The sequence below is a fragment of the Epinephelus moara genome, chromosome 3 (genome assembly GCF_006386435.1).
Source record: "Epinephelus moara isolate mb chromosome 3, YSFRI_EMoa_1.0, whole genome shotgun sequence".
Lineage (NCBI taxonomy): Eukaryota > Metazoa > Chordata > Actinopteri > Perciformes > Serranidae > Epinephelus > Epinephelus moara.
In genome coordinates, this window is record NC_065508.1 from 8,102,110 (window position 1) to 8,121,683 (window position 19,574).

Genomic DNA, 19,574 nt, shown 5'->3' on the forward strand with positions numbered 1-19,574 from the left:
AGAACAATGTGTCATCCAACATGTCTGTGCGTGTTTATATTGGCATGCCTGTGACCTAATATTGTGATGGGTTGGAGTACGATGTATAGAAAATACATGTGTTACAAACTTTGTGATTGTTTGTGAGCTGTAAGTGTCTGTGCTTGTAACATTTTTTCTAAATCTGGGCTGCATGACTTCAAATCACTGAATCCACAAAATATCAATCAACTGTAAAAAGTTTGTTGCCAGTTTGCTTGCTGAGGAACGGTGCATAAGTTCACTGCAGATCTGTCCTGCACAAGCTCCCTGTTTGCACTTCCAGAGTCAGGACACTACTGTATGATAGATAGGGTTGAGGTTTAGTTTGGAGCGTAAAGTGGGTGGCATACAGAAGTAAAGACGAGCACTTCAAGGTCAACACAATACCATAAATCAATTGTGCATGTGTTTTTATTCACAACTATGTGCACATCGGCCGGTGATTAAGAGTGTACACACAGAGTACAGTGGTCCATTCCTCTGCCCTGATGACATTAGGTATCACAGTTTGATCTCCATTTCCTTATGTCCACATATCAATGTGTCTACAGTAACAAAAAGTGAAAGGAAGAAATTACTTATATGTCGGCTAACAGAAGATTGAACCCTTACAAAACAGATGAAACAGCCATTATGTCTATGGATAAAGAAAACTACTTAAAACATGTTAGACGAGTTCTGGGACTGCCCGAGACTTATATCGTAGTGGTTGGTACTTCAAATCACTCCTCTACTTAAAAAGCAGTAAATAAAAGCTGATATTAGGAGTTCAGTATGGAATTATTTCATGACTGTTTGCTATATTTGCAAAGACCACAGACCACAGTCTATCACCCAATTTTAAAGGGCTTATTCATTTGTCACTGTTACTTACAGTTTAACATTGTTTCCTAGTGGTGTATCTCAGTAGAGAAATGACTGGTTTTCACGTGTTAGTAATGATGGTATCAAATAAGATACTGTGGATCTACAGGAAATGTGCACCTTTTCTTGACAATGCACTCTCTATAACAACTTGCATACAGTTTTTGTAGGGTTCGGCGTGTGGCTTAATGATCTCATCTTGAAATGTGAATTGATGCCACCCTATCTGAACCGGGACCAGGGTTCATAGCCAACACTGTTAAGCTTTTAAAAGAGTAAACTCATTAATATAAGGCCTTTTTTGACATGTCACAGTAGGAAATTCTGACTCACTATCACTAATTACACTTAAATACATCAAATCCATTGCAGACTTGATGCACAGTGACACGTGTGCTTTTCCTGCTACGACAAGTCAAATGTCTGCTGTGAAAAGGTTAACACACCCTTATTGACAGCAAAGACACTTGTACATCATTGAGGAAATTAAGCTGATGCATGAATCATTGTGGTGGCCAGGGCCACACAAAGAAAAAGCAGAAGTGGTAATATCCACACACTCACTCTAAATGTGTCCACCATATCAGACCATGCCATCTACTGCCATGTCAGAGGGGGGATTTGTGTAGCTTTGTGTTTTTCCTGCCAAACCACTATATACATATGTTCCCTCATGTTTCAGTTGGTTAGGTCAGTTTGTTCTGTTAAGTTGCTGTGTTTTGTTGCTGTTATTTTGAGTATAGTTCTATTTGTTTGACCTCTTTTACAGGCCTAGTTACTAAGTTAGTAGTTTGTATTGTTTTGGGCTTTTTTGTGGGGTAGATAAAACCCTATTTTTCCAACCAAATCCTTTTTTATCTCTTTGCCTCACTGCTAAGTCCCTGACAATCAGTTATGTGAAGATTTAAAAACACAGCACGCACATCCAAAAACGATAAATAGCCTACTGGGTGCTGGTCAGAAAAACAAATACAAAAGCAGTTCAGCACACCAGAAACTGCTTCTTTCGGAGATTTTGATTGTGATGTTTCAGGCACCAGCCCTTCATCAGATATGAACAAGATTACTAGGGGTGTAAATCACCAGCTTCATCATGATACGATATTATATCGATTTGTTTGGATGACGATACAATGTTTGCCGATATCACAAAGTCTGTCACGATACGATTTTGATTCGATTCGATTCAGGAGCCTGCGATCGACATGACGCGATATCATATGCCCATCTAACACAATCATTTACATCAACTCACTAGAATATGATTTGACCATTTTATTTCTGAGCTCTTTTTGTTGTTTGAGCGGAGGCGCGCTTGCCCAGAAATGGTGACACAGACGTGCTATGTGAATTTCAAAATAAATGTGTATCTTTAAGATGACGATGTGGATCGATGTTTTCATTTTGCATCGATATAATCGGATTGTTAATCAATGAATCGATGTATCGATATAATCGGATTGTTAATCAATGAATCGATGTATCGATGTGGATCAATGTATCGTTACACCCCTAAAGATTGCACGCATCAAGATAACATCAAGGTTACATGCTGCTCAAGATTTGTTTATTACATCGCTGTGGTATTTCTCATTGATAATCACTACTTTCTGTAGTATTAGTGGCGCCTTTATTTTTAAAGAACATCTTCCTCTACTATTTCACCTTGAATTTGCATGTCATTATGACAGTTTTTTAACCTGATGTTTCAGTCGTGTGATATTCAAGGTGATACTTTAGGCACTGCTGTCTGTTTATAAATGTATATTTTTTGTAATTGTATTCTGGTTTTGCAGTGTGTTTCTGTATGGCTACATGTGTTATCACATGATCTGTTGGGCGACCACCATTAGAGGTGTGTCTCCTTACCTTGTTCATGTCTGATGAAGGGCTGGTGCTCGTAACATCACGTGGTGATATGATTAGAATTTCCAAAAGGAGCATTTTCTGATGAGCGGACCTGCTTTTGTATTTATGAATAATTTATGTAACATAACAAAGTGATCACATTAACTGACACCTGACAATTTTCACCATCTTCCATCCCTTTTTATTTGTTTATCCATAGTTCAATATAGCAAGTAGACAAAATACATAACATAATAACACATGAAAACACATAACAAAGTACCGAGGGCCAGATGCATAAGAATCTGAACAGACTGACGACTGTGCGCACAGAAGGAAATATGCACATCTTTTTGTCAGGTTTATAAAGCCGCACATAACGCCTGATTCTGTATTATCAATCATTATTATTATTATTAAATGTCAGAAGGATGACCAGCGATTAATAGTGTTCATGTTGAAACTAACCTGACAAAGTGCTTCACAGTTCAGGATTAAATTAATCATCGACAGGTTAATGATGGCTCAAATTTAAATTAAGAGAGTGATGGAATTTTACCACTCATAAATCATTTAAAATTAATTTCTCAATTATGTCTGTGATTGACAGAATACTGTGGAGCCTGCAAAGACAATAACACATCATCATACATCTGGCCCCTTGTTCCTATGTAAATGATAATGAAAATATGTATTCTTGACTAACAGTCCAGTATAAATGGCTATACCTGGGTAGAACCACGTTAAATATTCTATTCTGTAGCTGTAGAAACCCACACCTACCTTTATATCAAGCTGATAAACCTAAATAAGTTGTCTTAATATTAATAATAATACACTGGATTTATACAGCGCTTTTCAGGATACTCAAAGACACTTTGCAGAGAGCAAGAACAGAAAAAACGACTTAAGGCACTTATAGTTTGAAGAGGTATAAGAGGTTATATAAAGATTTATGTTGCACTATATAGGATGCATACATCCCACACATGATATTTATGTAGATACAAATACATAGCAGCACTACATGGAGCAAGGTTGCCAACATGTCTGAGTGAATGATTAAGAGAACACTGGCAGTAAATGTTCTAACATACAAAATGGGCTAATGTTTCATGCACAGTTAAACAGTATAATGCTATCTTGGTAAATATTTTGCAAAACACAGGAGGAAAAACCATAAAAAATGCATACGTTCAAGTGTAACATGTCAGAGAGTGATCAGCAAACTGGCCTTTGAGATGCTGGCATGTTTGCATGTACTGAATCACAGAATCCGTTTACAGCTGTGATCCTGTGAAGTCCATATTCTTTAGAAACAATTTAAATTCATCCTTAACAAATGAGACAGTCTGATTATTCCTGCAAGGTTACATTTTTTAAAAGTTAGTTAAGCTAATAACTGTAGTGGTGTTGAGTTGGTGTTGAGGCAAGGACCCGAATCTATCAGACGGCTTAATGTGAAAGTTTGGATTAAAACAAAAGATAATAATCAAAGTCCTTTACTTTCTTCACACTCTTAAATTTAAATATTAAAGGTATTTGTCAAATTTCTTTTGAAAAAGCTAGAGCAGTCCGTCAGGGTCTGAGATTGCTTCACTGCAGAAACAAATGCAAGAACGCACCCCTTGAGACATGTTCTGGAATGACTTTACAATGTATTATTGCTGTTGAAGAACTCGTGTTTGTGTTCACTGAGTGAGTTCCCCATTTTCGGCAAAAGGTTTGAGCTCTGTGTGGGCAGCAGTGCCATTGGTTGCAGGTGTATGAGGATATTTTTGATCCAAGGGGAGGTCCTCCACAGGTTGGCAGAGCAACAAGAATCGCTGAAGAAAAAGAGATACAAGAGTGAAAAGAAATTCATTGAATAGCTGAGGATAACACACTGTGTCCTGTGCATATTAGGACAGATTTTTATGTGCACTATTACGCCTTTATGTTCATATGATGATAGTGTACAGTAGAAATGATTTGCCTTTTTAAAACAATTTTGCACATTATACTTAAACACCTTTATTATATTTTTTATTACAACTTCTTCAATTTTTTTTAAAAATTTATTTATCATTACTATATATATTTATTTTATTTTATTTTTTTTTGCAATTTGAAGTTTTTTAATTTGCACTACTTTGGACAAGCCTATGCTTTGTTGTACTCAACTGTCATGAGTGTTGTGGAACCTTAAAAAAAAAAACAGTGACATGCTTACACCCAACCAATATGATGCAATAACAAGTCGATACAGTACAACCGACCTACAAAAAACTGCTTAATGTATCTGTGTAGTAAATGATGGGAGTAGTGGCATCAAGCACCAACCAGGGCTGGAAAATGAAGCCAACATGGAAGTACCATGAACTGCAGTTCTGTGAACGGCCACTTGAGGCTGGCTGTAGAAGCCAGTCAATCCCTGTGGACTCTCACGTCAAAATGCCCAACTTTACAGCAGATGTTTACAGCCTGGTACAAAAAACAGTTTTGGTCTCTATATCTAATTTCCCCCTTCCTGGCAAGATCCACCCCTAGCTCCTTCACAATGCCATCCTTTTGCCGAAATATGATCACTTCTGACACCAAAAACCAAGATGGCGACAGCCGTAATGCTGAATTTAGGGTTTAAAAACAGAGTCTACAAACCAGTGGGTGACATCATGGTAGCTTTGTCCATTATTTTTAGGCTATGGGTGATATTCTATATAACAATGCGTTAGTCCATGCCTCAATACTTTCTGACTTTATGGCTCTAAGCTCCAAGCCTATTCGTTCCATCTGAGGACGTCGTTAAAAATGGATCACCGGTAAATAATTTCAGTTTAAAAAAAAAAAGTAACACTAAAACAGCTGGGCACCAGTGGCGAATGTACTTGTGGGTGACATAGGTGGCCACCCAAAGCCCCTGACCCCATCAAATAAATGAAATAATAAATGAATAAAAAGAATCCAACATTAGGGAAAAGCAAGAGAGGAGTGTATGTGGAGGGTATTAGGGAAAGAGAAAAAAGAAGATGAGACTGGCAATTTTGCACATACCACACTCTTTTTGTTTGTCTTTTTGTATTATTATAATTTGTTTGTTTGCTACATTGTTAAGTTAAATCTGTTGATTCCTCATTTGCTGTTGTTCCTATCCTAATAATAATTCTTGCAATTGCTTGGGACTGTTATGAGCTGTGGATCAGTACATATTTTCTATATTGGGGAGCATTTACAGCAGCAGGACAGTGCATGTGGGATTAAATTGAAATGATCATTCATTGTAATGAATGGATGTGACAACAGTGCAACTATGTGGCTAGTGTGTTTCTGATAGTTTCTACAACAGTGGAGCTCTGTGACACAGAGGAATAAGACACATGTATAAACACACATAATCAATAATCCAGTCATTGTTCGTTTTCAATTTTTTTACGAGACTATATATTTACAAGACTCAGGTCTCAGGTAAATATACCTAAAGTGACAAGAATAAAAGTACCCATTATGAAAAATGGATTCTCATTACTGATGCATTAGTGTAAACATACTGTAAATCACTTTAATGTGATAGCTGGTAAGGCAGGGCTAGTTTAACTACTAAATTGGGAAGCTTGTGGATTTCCCCCCAGGGATTAGTAAAGTTAATTATGTTGTCAAATACATAAAAGAGTAAAACGTATATATGTGCCTCTGAAATGTAGCAAATATATGGAAAATGGTAAATCATATTAAATGTGGCACTTGTATAACTGTGCTTTGTTACTTTTCACCACTGCCAGGCTTACACTGCAACTGCAAGATTGATTTCATTCCAAAGCAAAAGTTCATTTGTTGTTTCAAGTAGCATCCCACAGGTTTTGCCTGTAAGCCATGTATATAGAAGAGTTTCTGAGAAATCCTGGTGAGAGGCCAGGAATCCTGTTGTATACACTAAGATGTACAGTCAAGGTTTGAGAGTGGCCAACACAAACACATATAACTATGTCAGTCATCCAGATCACAGTGCTCTCTGTGAATAATGGAACGTGCACTCAAACAACCTTTAACCAAATCAAAGCACATTTTAAGCACTGTTTACTTCATAAATGTATGTCAGCACAGTTGGATTTGCACTGGCAACAAACACAAAATGAGCGTCATCTATATCCGGGACTAAAAGTTTGAATGATCAACAAGTGTGTCAGTGGTTAGTTTTGTCAGATGCTCAGCTTTCCATTGTATTTTTTTGAGTAATATTACTAAACAGTGCTTTTACAATTCAAAGAGAAACAAGATGCCTGTGCTCACCTGCCGAAGAGTTCCTTTTCCATGCATCATTTTATATACCACAAACAGCGGGATGAGGGAGAGCGAGACAGTGGCAATAAACCAGCCCAAGATGTTGGCCCAGAGTGGATAAACATAAGTGTTGCTGAACTTCAGCGGGGAGTATTTGACAATGGAGAAGATGAACGTGCCCTGTGGTTAGAGGAGACAAACTGTTACATCGCGGTCTGTATTTACATAACTGTTACGTGCAGAAGACAAGACACGACTTAACTTTAACCTCGCAAATCATACAGAACCACAGCGGGAGGGAATATAATTAGAACATAAATATAAATCCTTTCATGAATCTGATGCATATTTACACCAGTTAAATGGGGGCACTGGGGTGTAAAGTTCTGCTGGGAAGGATTGCAAGTTAGCTTCAAGGGTGAAAAGGGAAAGAGGTAAGACGATATGTGCATTGCCTGTGATTAATATGCACATAATTCTAACTGTGGTTGGTCCTCCTTTTCTCCCATGGATGTATACATATGTATCATTCATCAAAGGGAAACAGGCATGAGTAAGATATCAACACACGGAGTGAATGAAAGGACTCTTACGAAACAGAAGAGGGGAGTGATGTAGCTCCAGCAGTATTTCATCACTGGATACGGGCGATAACCGATCATGTCCGTGATGTTGCCATAGAAACGGTCAGCACCTTTAGGGAAAGGAAAGATATTAGAAAGTACAACCTCAGCTTTGAGATGAATTTATAGGCATACCATGCGTGCATACAGTGGTTGTTGCCCTGTTAAAAAAAGGTTATAAGTTTATCATAATCTGAAGAAGAGTTGTGTCTGTTTGTCAAGAGGACGTAGTCTGTGCATGGTTGGTTGAATTATCTTTGACTTACCGTACACCCAGGCAATGCTGACAGACTGGCAGAGAGAGAGGAGGATCAGGGTGGTGCCGCTACAGACGTGATGGTCCAACAGCTGGAGCAGGTACATCCCTCCCTAAGAACAAGGATGGAACTATTAACTGTTGTCTTACAACACTGAACCCACAACATAATCAGCCTCTTCATATTAACCAGCAAAGTAAACTTAAAACATGGGCATGAGCTTCAAAATGGTCCTTTTTATAATCTGATTAGCATTAGCTTTGGTTGCAGCTCACTCTCACTCTAAACTCGTCATATACCAACACTTGGTCAGTGGCGTTACACTTCAAAATATGACGCCCTAGGCACCCCTCCTGCGTCAGTTTCAGATGCACAGGGAAAGCATGTCAATTTATACTTGTTACTTGTTGTGTCTTTTCAAATTAAACTTTCATTTTCACAGGAAATGTACAGTTTTTGCTTGTTAAATGCAGACAGTCTCTTTTCAAAATAAACACAGAACATAGGTAAAAAACATTTTAAGTTTACTGCCTTAGGTTTAGGCAACTTGAGTACATGTTCAGGTGAAGAAAACAACATCATGGTTTGGCTTAAAATAACTATGTTTGTTACCAACATAACGTAATTTCACATAATCTCACCATGTTATCAAAATAACTCGAATGAATTTTGGTTTCACATGGAACATGAACAGCAGCCTCCTGGTAGAAGTCTATAGGGTATGTCGGTGTCTGACACTGAGGGCCACTGAGCAAATGTCGGTACTGGATGAGTTAGGAGTGAGACTGGGTTGGTCCTTCCTCATATGATGGGTGCAAAGGAGGGTATGTGGACACAGGACTTTGACCCCAGAGACCTCTGTTTGTGTTCCATGTGAAACCAAGTCAGTCTTGGCCTTTTTAAATTTATGTAGCCTCCATCTTCACATCATGGCTGTTGTGAGATTAAGCTATTTGACAGCTCTGCCACTCCTTTTGGCGTTTATACTAAAGACTATGATTCCTAAAGTGAGAAGGATTCATTCGTGTTATACAGTAACCTCAAAGAACTGGCTAGCCTGTGCTCGAAGATTTGGCAGGCTTTCCTTCAAGCCCTCCAGCAGAGCAACAGAGACAGGTCTGAGTACATCTGGGGCCAATTTTTCTCTCTCTGTAAGTAAGTGTGCAGTACCTTGAGTGCCTCTGCATTTATAATTACAATAATAACAATAAACTTTATTTATATAGCACCTTTTTAAACAGTTACAAAGTGCTTTATTAAAGTGAAGAAATGAATGACAATACTGATTAAGCCCATCACCAACAGGGAAAGCCCTCTGTATTTCACAGTATACCAGAGTTCTGGTCTCTGTGGCCAATTTCCTGCATTGGCTCACTGGAAGTGAAGCGTTTTACATCAACCAGCCAGTGATAAATTGGGCAGGAAGTGGGGAGAGACCATAGTGATGGAGCAGCAGGTAGGAGTATCGCGAAAGCTGTGATGAAAAATCCCAAGACGCATTCAAGAAGTTTCTAGGGTGGATAGGGGCAAGGGAGATATGCCAAGCTCACATGAAATCCACATGAATGTCATAAACACAGACCTTAAAAACAATGGATGTAGCTACCGTCTCCCAATGCTTTGTGGACTTCTGTTTGAAAGCCTCAAATTTGATACTTTGGACATCTACATCCAGAAGTGACCATATTTGGGCGTGAAGCTGGCGCTGTGGAGGAGCGAGGGGTGGATCTGACTGAGAAGCCGAGGACGCTATTGGTAGACAACTGTCACTCAAAGCAGCTCACACTTAATTATGCGTAACTTTAAGCCTTTATAAAATGTAAATGGGAACAGTTTTCTGAAGTTGAAAATTAGCTATATAGACCAAAACCGTTTTTTTGTCTGCTTCCGACCAGGCTGTGAACATGTTTATTCCTGCTGTACTGCTGGTTATTTTAACATGGGGGTCTATGGGGACTGACTGGCTTCTGGGCACTTCCTCGCTAGCTTAATTTGTTAGCCCCACAGTTTGCTGCATAGTCATAAGCACGTGTCCACAGTGTTGATGTAATTTCTCTAACTTCCAGAGAGGAAAACAAAAGTTCTGCATTCCGTTTAATGGACAAAACATGCTGTTCTTGGGATTCAATGACCACAGTGGGCCCAAGAACCTCATAATACTGCAGTTCTGCAACTTGTTTTGCCCAGTAAGCCCAGTCTAATCAAATGCATCTTTAAAGCCTTACATTTTTTCAAAGTGGCCTTGCATTCAGACTGCAAGGGTCACAGGGTTCAGAATGGGTGAAAAGTTTAATCTCTTTGTACCTTTGTAACACTGTAGCTACAGAGCACAGGATCCATGCTGGCAGACAGTGTTGCAGTGCACACAACGGGAAAGAAATAGCAGCATTTGGCAGGTGTCTAATTTTCCATCCACAGTAACCAAGAAATTAATTTCTTGCCTTGAGTGTGATGTCCCTTAAACATGAAGAAGGAGCCTACAGCCGATTTGCGTGGCTTAGCGTAAAGACTGGACAGGAAACAGCTAGTTTGGCAGCCAAGCAATGACTGCTCCAGACCAAGATTAAGTCCAGCATTTAACCACTCGTAAAAACAATAAATGGATATTGTTATACTTCATTGCTTAGTGCATATTAAAGTAAAAATACAATGCATTAATTTGTGCACTTTAGAGACACCCTTTGGTGGATTTTGTTACCGTAAGACAGAAGTTCTTAGTCTTTGTATCATCTTTTAAATCACTTTATGTGTAACTTAGATTGACCTCTATCCACTGCTTTCTCTGCTGTGCCTCCTGTAACATTGTGCCACTGACTAAAGCACATTGGGTGCAATAATAGGGAATTGTTTTGCTAACTGTCTCACTCCGAGTGTGCAGTACTAACCTCAGTGACCAGGGAGAGTCCGAGCAAACAGCAGGTACTGCAGATACCCAGCAGAACCAGCTCACGTCTAACGCCTTGGCGCAGGTAAGACGGGAACAGATCAGTCAGTGATGTCATCAGACACTCCAGACCAACAAACTGGAAGTGAGAGGAAAGAGAATCAGGGCCTTCGTTCATCCATTCAATCCTTCATTTATTTATTCAGAGAGGTTTGGCTGGTACCTGACTGTCCAATCCGAGCAGAATAATCATCAGGAAGAAACACACTGACCAGACCTGTGGCATGGGCATCATGGCTACAGCACGTGGGTAGACAATGAATGCCAACCCTGGACCTACAGTACACACAAAGATTGTAATGAGATGTAACACAAACATAAATGATTGGGCAACACACAAGAATATCACCTGTGTGTGTGCAATTTTCACTTTTCGTATATTGAGGATTTTCTCTCTTTTAAATATGTGAATTCCATAAGCTTATGAGTGATTAAATCTGATTTAAAGAATGTTAAAATAAATGGTGGAAGACAATTTGATAAATTGAACATTTGTAATGTCATGTCAAGAAAGAAAAGACTGAAAACATTGGTAAGTAAAGGAGAACTGGGAATGTTGCAGCATCATTAAATAGTTAAAATCTTAGCCTTGACGATGTTTTCCAATTTAAAATCTAACTAATCTCACTAACATTTATGGTGCTTTGAGCTAATGCTAACGTCAGCATGTTAAGATGCTTGATTTGACAAAGCTAAGCAGGAATAATGTTAAGCCAAGAAAGGTGTGAATGTTTTGATATTCTGCCTTCACACTTCAGCTGCAAATGTCTACAAGTCGTGCGACAAATTTGAGCATCTGAGGTGTGTCGGTGCAGTTATGATCCTGAGTGGTTGCCAAAAATGTCAAAGTAACTCAGAGATTCATGATTTTCCACAATTAATGTCATGATTAATGCCAAGCCTAAATCATTAACCTTTTTTAGTTTTGTCCTCTGCTTTGAATTCCTGCTGCCTGCTTGTTACCAGTAATCACACTCAGGTGAAGTGAAAGCTGAAGAAGGAAAAAAAAGATGACAGGAGAAGCTGTATCAGGTCTGCCAGTAAGCTTCTTGGGTTGGAAAGATCAGAGGACACGGATGAAGATTCCTGGTATGATTTGGCACAGTTTTCCACACAGGGTGAAAAGGTAACACTAAGCAGGTGCGGTGTGTCGCGATTTATACTAAAAGCTCCCCCAACAAGCTGAACAGGAAATATATTATATCTGTTTTTCACTCTACTGCTGACTATGAAGTTGAACTTCGCTAAGTCCATACTTGCCTGATTCGGCTACTTCAGAAATATCCACTCCTTGTTCTTTGGTCATGAAACCCAAAACAGAGAAAATGGCGAAGCCTGACACAATGCTGGTTGCACTGTTTAGCAGACACAAGAAAAAACAGTCCCTGAAAGAAAAATGAATACAGTGAGTACAGAAATGTGTAAGCAGTTGAGGAGTGAATGAAAGGATTCAAAGTGTAGCAGAAGTGCATGCTCATTTCACTTGCTAACGTTAATTAGTGACCCATGAACTGATTTAAACTCATTTTCAAATGTTTTACTCCTTGGTGTTGCAGCACTTAAGTTTGACAGATTGATCTTACCTGTAACAGTCATTGTTGTAAGTGTTGTAACTCCCAAGAGAGGTTAGGAACCCAAGGCCGATGGCATAGGAGAAGAAGATCTGAGTGCCAGCATCCATCCACACCTGAAAAGGTTGAACAATTTCAATCCAGTCACCAGAATATATGTTGCCATTTGCGTTAGCATCTGCAAACCATGGATATGTAACATTAACATGTAGTTATGTGGCGAATATGCTGAAACTTCACATTTCAATAACGTTGTGTTGCTAAGAATCACACAGTTTTAGAGGCACAATTGCAACTGGAAACACCACTGATGTCTCACTAAAACACACCCAGTTTTGGTGGCAAAATCACTGCTGGAAATGCAGCTGTCTTGCAAAAAACAACCCATTGTAGTGGCACAATTGTGGCTGTATGCTGTGGATGTCTTGCTAAAAAGAAAACACCCAGATTTTATGCCTTAATTGCAGCTAGAAATGCTATCGATGTCTTGCTAAAAACCAGTCAGTTTTGGTCACAATCACAGCTGGAAATGCCATGGATGTCTCGCTAAAAAACACCACGTTTAGTGACAATGCAGCTAGAAATGCAGTGGATGTCTTTCAAAAAATCAGTCAGTTTTGGTGGCACAATCACAGCTGGAAATGCCGCTAATGTCTCACAAAAAACAACCCATTGTAGTGGCACAATTGTGGCTGAATGCTGTGGATGTCTTGCTAAAAACACCCCATTTTAGTGCAGCAAGTGTGGCTGAAAATGTTGCAGATTTTATGCCTTAATCACAGCTTGAAATGCTATCAGTCTTGCTAAAATCGACCAGTTTTGGTGGCACAATTGCAGCCAGAAATGCAGCAGATGTCTTGTTGAAAACACCGTTTTGGTGGCAAAATCACTGCTGGAAATGCCGCCAATGTCTCGCAAAAAACAACCCATTGTAGTGGCACATATGTGGCTGAATGCCGTGGATGTCTTGCTAAAAAACACCCAGATTTTATGCCTTAATTGCAGCTAGAAATGCAATCGATGTCTTGCTAAAAATCAGTCAGTTTTGGTCACAATCACAGCTGGAAATGCCATGGATATCTCACTAAAAAACATCACGTTTAGTGACAATGCAGCTGGAAAGCTGTGGATGTCACCTTAAAAAACACTACATTTGGTGGCACAATTGTAGATGGAAATGCCTCCGTTGTCTTGCTATAAATCACCCAGTTTCAGTGGTACAATCAGTGCTAGAAATGCTGCAGACGTCTTGCTAAAAACACTAGGTTTTGGTGGCACGATTGCAGCTGACCATGCCTCCATTGTCTCGCTCATAAACACCCAGTTTTTGTGGGTGGTCTGCAGCTTAGCACCTCACCTCGATGTCACACCATCCACCATCTCTTTCTGATGACAAAGTTAGCTCATATACATGTATACAGAACTATGTCTCTTGAAATGTTGATATGTACATCATGGAAATGTAAAATATCCGTGGTTTGCAGAAACGTACTATGCCAACATTTCCTTTTGTCAACAAAGTCATGTGGGTATGAACATTACTCTGTGCAGAAGACATAATATAGCGGTCCTGCTCCAAAGATCACATCTGTGTTCTTACCTGGGGATCATAAAGGCGGGAAATATCAGGGTAGAGGTAGTAAATGATCCCGTCCAATGCCCCTGGTAGGGTAACACCACGTATGAGCAAAATCAGCAGCATAACGTAGGGGAAGGTGGCTGTGAAGAAAGCTGCCTGAAAGTAAAGAAAAAATAAATAAAGTTAGTCAGCTCGCACCATTCAACAGTGAAAAAGAACAGCATTATATATGTTTGTCGGTAAAGATTCTCAGTCATCCAGGTCATGGTAATCGTCAGTGCTATATCGTAGGCAACTGTAGGCAAACACAAGATATTGTCATTCCTTGTGTCACAGGAGTGTCTGAGAAACAAACACCACATCCCTGTGACTTTAAACCCAGTAACACACTGAGACAGAAACTTGTCCACCCCAAGGACAAAACACCCAGACATGAGCAGAGTAATGTAGTGCATGCAGTTCAGTGCAGCCAGGAATGCACAGATTTATACGTTGGGGAGATAAAACAACCACTCCACAAGCGCAGGGCACAGCACAGGGGAGCCACCTCCTCGGGTCAAGACTTGGCTGTCCACTTACATCTACAGGAGAAGGGACACTCCATTGAGGACAGCAATGTGCACATCTTGGCCAGGGAGGAAAGATGGTTTTCCCTCCCCAGACAACTTCACACCCACTCCCCCCTGGTACCACCTGACCCTTACGACTCACATGGTGGCCAGGTGGGTCAATGACTCACATTGTGACCTTAACAACTCTGAAACTAAGAGCTCAGGTGACCCCTACGATTGTGCAACCACTCTAACCACAACCCTGCTAACCCCTCAGAAACTTGTCACCCTAAAGTAAACTTGTCAGCCAAACTGAGCCAGTGAAATATTTCAAAGATTATTTTCATGTTGCAAGCAGGTATGAAACAACAGTGACTACTGCCAACAACAACTACTGCTACTTAAAATGAACACAGCCTTAAACACTCCACTGTACCGAGACACTTACAGTAACACAAGACTAAAAACAAATTATAGGTACTGCGCAGCGATGGGTCGGGTCTGGGCATTTTTAGGCAATTCTGAGCAACAAGCAGAAGAATGGAAGACATTTAGGAATTTAGTAACACAATCTGCCTTTTGCATCAGCTGAGGCTTGAACTCACAACCTCTGAGACTAAGGATCAATTTCTATCTCACTGAGCTAGTTAGTCAGTGACAATTCATGTGTAGCTTCACAAATTGACTAAGCCAGACGTGCAGGTTTAGCAGCCGTTCATGCATGGAAAAGCAGATTTCAAACCACTGTAAAAACAAAAATCTGAAAATACACATATTGCATCTAGACAGCATGGAGATGTTGATAATTTATTTTAACAATGATTGATTTGCTCCATAAGTGAAAAACTGATGTTTAACTAGTTGAGCTAAAACTGATGTTTAACTAGTTGAGCTATGTGCAAAGTGAGAAGCTTCAGATGGTTTCACACTGAAGTTTTGACACTGGATCTTTGTGCAAAGTTTGGTTTATTTTCAAGCACGAGAAGGCAGATTTTCTAGCAGAAAAAAGACTTGAAGATGCTGCACAGTGATGAGTCAGGCTCAGGCAATTTTAAGCAATAAGCTGGAGCACAAGAAGATGATTACATTACAATGTGGATTCTGCACCAGTTGAGGCTTGAACTCGCAACCTCTGGAACCTAAGACAGCCATCTACCGCTCTGAGCTAATTGGCAAGTAGCAACTCAACAGTGGCTTCACAAATTGAGTAAGCCATTCACTGTTGTGTAGGAAAGCAGCCATCCGTGCATGGAAAGGCAGATTTGAAACCACTGTAAAAAATTCAGTTATTAAGACAAAAATCTGAAAATACACATATTGCATCTAGACAGCATGGAGATGTTGGTAATTTGTTTGTAACAATGATTGATTTGCTCCATAAGTGAAAAACTGATGTTTAAAATTGCCATTTTTACATTGACTCCAATTGTTCACATTAGAGCAAAATTCAAAATGCTGTCAAAAATTCAGTTTTTGAGATAAAATTCTGAAATTTGCCACACATCATCTACCATGACTCTAGAATTTTGTCATTTTTTTCATGAACATTGAAGATTTATTTAGCAAGAATTTGCATGTATATGTTTACAGTACCGTTTACAGTCAAACATTTTGATGCACTGTAGGCTCAATTTTTGATAAATCAAAAATCTGAGAAACATAGTTTTTGTAGGACAGTCTGAAGATGCTCTGTAGCAAGTTTTGTCAATTGAGCAAAAATTGTGGGAGGAGATAGGTTTAAGACGTTTTACAGTTTTTGAAAAAAAAACAGAGTGATGAACTTCATAATTTTTAATACAGTTTTTGAAAAAAAAACAGAGTGATGAACTTCATAATTTTTAATAGGTTTAAATGTACAAAATTTTCTTCAGTATTGGGGCTACAGTTTGATGAAAGTTGTGAAGTTGTAGCACGTATGGTTGATTTGTTATGAATTTTAAAATTTTTTAACTTTAGACGCTTGCTGTAGCGCCACCATTAGGACTATTGGCTTGAGTTTACAGCTGAGGATATCTGGCATGAGAATGGACCTTTGTGCAAAGTTTGGTGAGTTTTCACCCATGGGAAGTATGATTTCCTTGGAAGAAGAAGAAGAAGAAGAAGAAGAAGAAGAAGAAGAAGAAGAACTAGGATTAAAATAGGTTGATAACGCTGATAATCGTGGAAATTGGACCAAATCCTTAATAGCTTAACCTTTCCGTTGGCCACCAGAAGTGTGGATGATGGTGAATTTCTCAGATGGAGCACTGTTCATTATGCTAACTTATGTCCCTTGCATCCTCTCTCCTCCTATGACCCAGAAATTGTTCCCTCTCTGGATCTTCTAATTCCTTTAAATGCACCCCTAGGCCATGAGAGAGAAGAGGCTTCTGCAGGAGCCAAGAGCAAGAAAAACACAGGTGTGTCCTATACCAAGGTCTTTCATCAAGTGGAGTGATGTATAAATGCTGCACCACCACATGTGGCGCAGTAACTGACGTTGCTTAAGACTGATACTATAGAACCAAGAATTTCTAGTTCAGCAGTTTCGCTTCCTCTGTCCTAGCATCTCTTCCTCGCCCTATCTCTTTGACATCCTCACTGGGTGGAGCTATGCCGTGAGGAAACCAAGCAAGTGAGGGAAGTGAGGAAACATATTAGCATTATGGAAAGCAACCTGTAGTTCCTGTACTGCTAACAGTAACAGGATCAGCACTCTGGACAGCTGCTGCTTCAAGTGGCTGTTTTACGACTCAAATATCAGATTAAAACACTTGCAGCCTCTGGCCCAAACCCAGCTCATATGGTCCTATTAAGTAACTGTAATACGATTAATGTATTGTCTGGAGGAGTGTGAACTAGATGTGTAGTTCTCAGATTGAATAAGACTTCAACTTTAACTTGAAATTCACAAAATTTTGCAGCTGAAAAAATAACAAAATAATCCTAATTTGGGTCAGTGTTTTCGCGGGAGATTTGTGCAAAACTGTGTTAAACATTTATGAATATTATTCACTGACCTTTCCTGTCGACTTGATGCCCTTCCAGACGCAAAAGTAGCAGATGACCCAGGTCAGGATGAGACACAAGACCAGTTCCCATCTCAAGCTGCCCACCTCCTCAATACCACCTGAGATTTTCAAAACACGGTGCCTGGACAGAGGAGGGGAGCGATGGTGGGGGTGAGATGGAGAGCAAAAATTAACAATGACAGGTGAAAGGTGAAGTGAAAGAACTCAGCGTCAGGATGAGATGGTGGATGAGTGACAGAAAGGAACAGGAGATAATCAGAGGCAGGCTAAAAAAAAAGGAGGGCTGAGAGGAGAGAAAGGGGAGGGAGAAAGAAAAAGAAAGAAAAAATAGCCTTCAGTTAAACTTGTGAGTTGACTACATGCTTACTGCCAGAACTCCACAACAGGAAGCGTAGTATTCTCTCTGAATGTCATGCTGTGGCTCAGATTTGGATGGCTGAAGTCCACACATGCATCTAGTTGAAGAAAATAAAACACCAGGAAAGTAAAAATGCTCGTCTTCAAATTACAACATGAATTTAAAACATGCTTTGTTGGATCACACATTGATTACATTTTTTATGTTACACATAAAATCCCCAGCTTGTTTTCCCCAACAATATTGCACTGCATTATCATACTCTCTATATCTCACCTAACAAGAGTCTTCATACCAGTTGTTCATTGTATAGACAATATTCCACACCCACTCCACTGCTGCACTCTACTTTATCTCTTCTTTTAGCTGACCTGATGCACTCTTTCTTTTTAATCTTTCATTTTTCCTCTTTGATCTTTTATCTGCTCGGTTTAAATTGCTGCTGTGTATGAATTGTGCTGCATGATTAAACTAAAGTCTGGAGGGGAGCCTACCTGTGTTCCACTCATTTCCACATGTGGCCCAAGGCAAGTCCGCGCTGAAGGACGAGAAGAGGTAAAAGAACGCCCATGCCATGATGACGATATAGGAGGTGGCACTGAATGAGATGATTAAGTGGCTGGCGTAGCCCATGCCTATAAAAAGGAAAAACACCAGTGATAATATTCTGTCCATTCATTCAACACTGTCTATTTCCTAGAAGGTGTAGATTAGATCATTTAGAACATAAACATCATGCTGCGATTAAATCATAGCTCCAAAGCACTCAGGTGACAAACGGTGATGTGGTTAAAAGGATAGACTTCGTGCGTTTTCATTAACCTTGGAAAAGCGGGCAAATCTTTCTCCAGCACGTGATCCCCCCCTGGTTGGTGTACTGTCCTAAGGCAGTCTCCAGGAAGAATAAGGGTATTCCGCATGTAAGCATGAACAAGATGTATGGTATGAAGAACACACCTGCAAAAAGGAGAGGGTCTTTACTTCGCAATGAGAAAAAAAAATGTTATACTAGAAAACTAATTGTATAAAATGATATTAATAATTGTCACAGATGTGCTATTTCAAACTGGGAGCAACAGTTTCTGCGTGAAATCACTCACCTCCGCCGTTTCTGTAACACAGATAGGGAAACCTCCAAACGTTGCCAGGTCCGATAATTGCGCCCATCACAGTCAGGATGTACTCGGCTTTGTGCCCCCAGTACCCCCGTCCCTCCAAGTCTTTCTTCTGTGGGTGTCCGTTTGGCACAAACTGCGTGCAGGTGCCATTCTTGGCCATCTTTCCCACTCAAATTCACCTCAAACCACTCTGCAGTGATAAGTTTGTCCTGTGCCCAGATAAGATCTTGAGCCTTCTGGTGAAAACCCCACACACTGTATGTTGGCAGTGTGGGAGTGTGAAGTTGCAGACGTGTTACAGATTGTTGTAAGTGAAGTTACAGAAGTGAGAGCGGCTGTGTTGGTCCTGTTACTGAGAATGATGATGACTGAGACACAAACTATTTACGTTGAAGATGCGCAGATGTGCATTGACGGCTGGGGGAGGGAGTCATTGAGTAAATGAAGCTTGGAAAAGGTGTAGGAGGGCGGTATAGATCGTGATCAGCAAATCAGAGCAGACGAGGTTACTTCTGATGTGTTTCAGTTGAGCATAAAAAAATCATAAGAATCACTTTGCAGAATGAAATCAA

General features: G+C 39.8%; 1 protein-coding gene across 1 annotated transcript; it reads right to left on the reverse strand.

The window, feature by feature from the left end:
• Positions 1 to 2,947: 2,947 nt before the first annotated feature.
• Positions 2,948 to 19,276, reverse strand: LOC126387836 (sodium- and chloride-dependent GABA transporter 2-like). The gene is made up of 14 exons (XM_050040544.1): positions 18,985 to 19,276; positions 18,707 to 18,841; positions 18,379 to 18,519; positions 17,894 to 17,981; positions 17,515 to 17,647; positions 13,986 to 14,120; positions 12,398 to 12,501; positions 12,075 to 12,199; positions 10,978 to 11,090; positions 10,756 to 10,893; positions 7,880 to 7,982; positions 7,584 to 7,684; positions 7,000 to 7,170; positions 2,948 to 4,559 (listed from the first exon to the last, which is right to left on the reverse strand). The coding sequence occupies exons 1-14, from the start codon at positions 19,160 to 19,162 to the stop codon at positions 4,425 to 4,427; spliced, it is 1,800 nt and encodes a 599-aa protein (XP_049896501.1). The 5' UTR covers positions 19,163 to 19,276; the 3' UTR covers positions 2,948 to 4,424.
• Positions 19,277 to 19,574: the final 298 nt, after the last annotated feature.

Bases quoted from the DNA above. Each gene is read 5' to 3' on its own strand.
- LOC126387836 (XM_050040544.1), bottom strand. From the start codon at position 19,162: ATGGCCAAGAATGGCACCTGCACGCAGTTTGTGCCAAACGGACACCCA. The intron at 17,982-18,378 runs GTAGGCTCCCCT...TTCTTCAACTAG, and splicing joins TGGAAATGAGTGGAACACAG to ATGCATGTGTGGACTTCAGC. The intron at 7,685-7,879 runs GTAAGTCAAAGA...CTTTCCCTAAAG, and splicing joins CAGCATTGCCTGGGTGTACG to GTGCTGACCGTTTCTATGGC.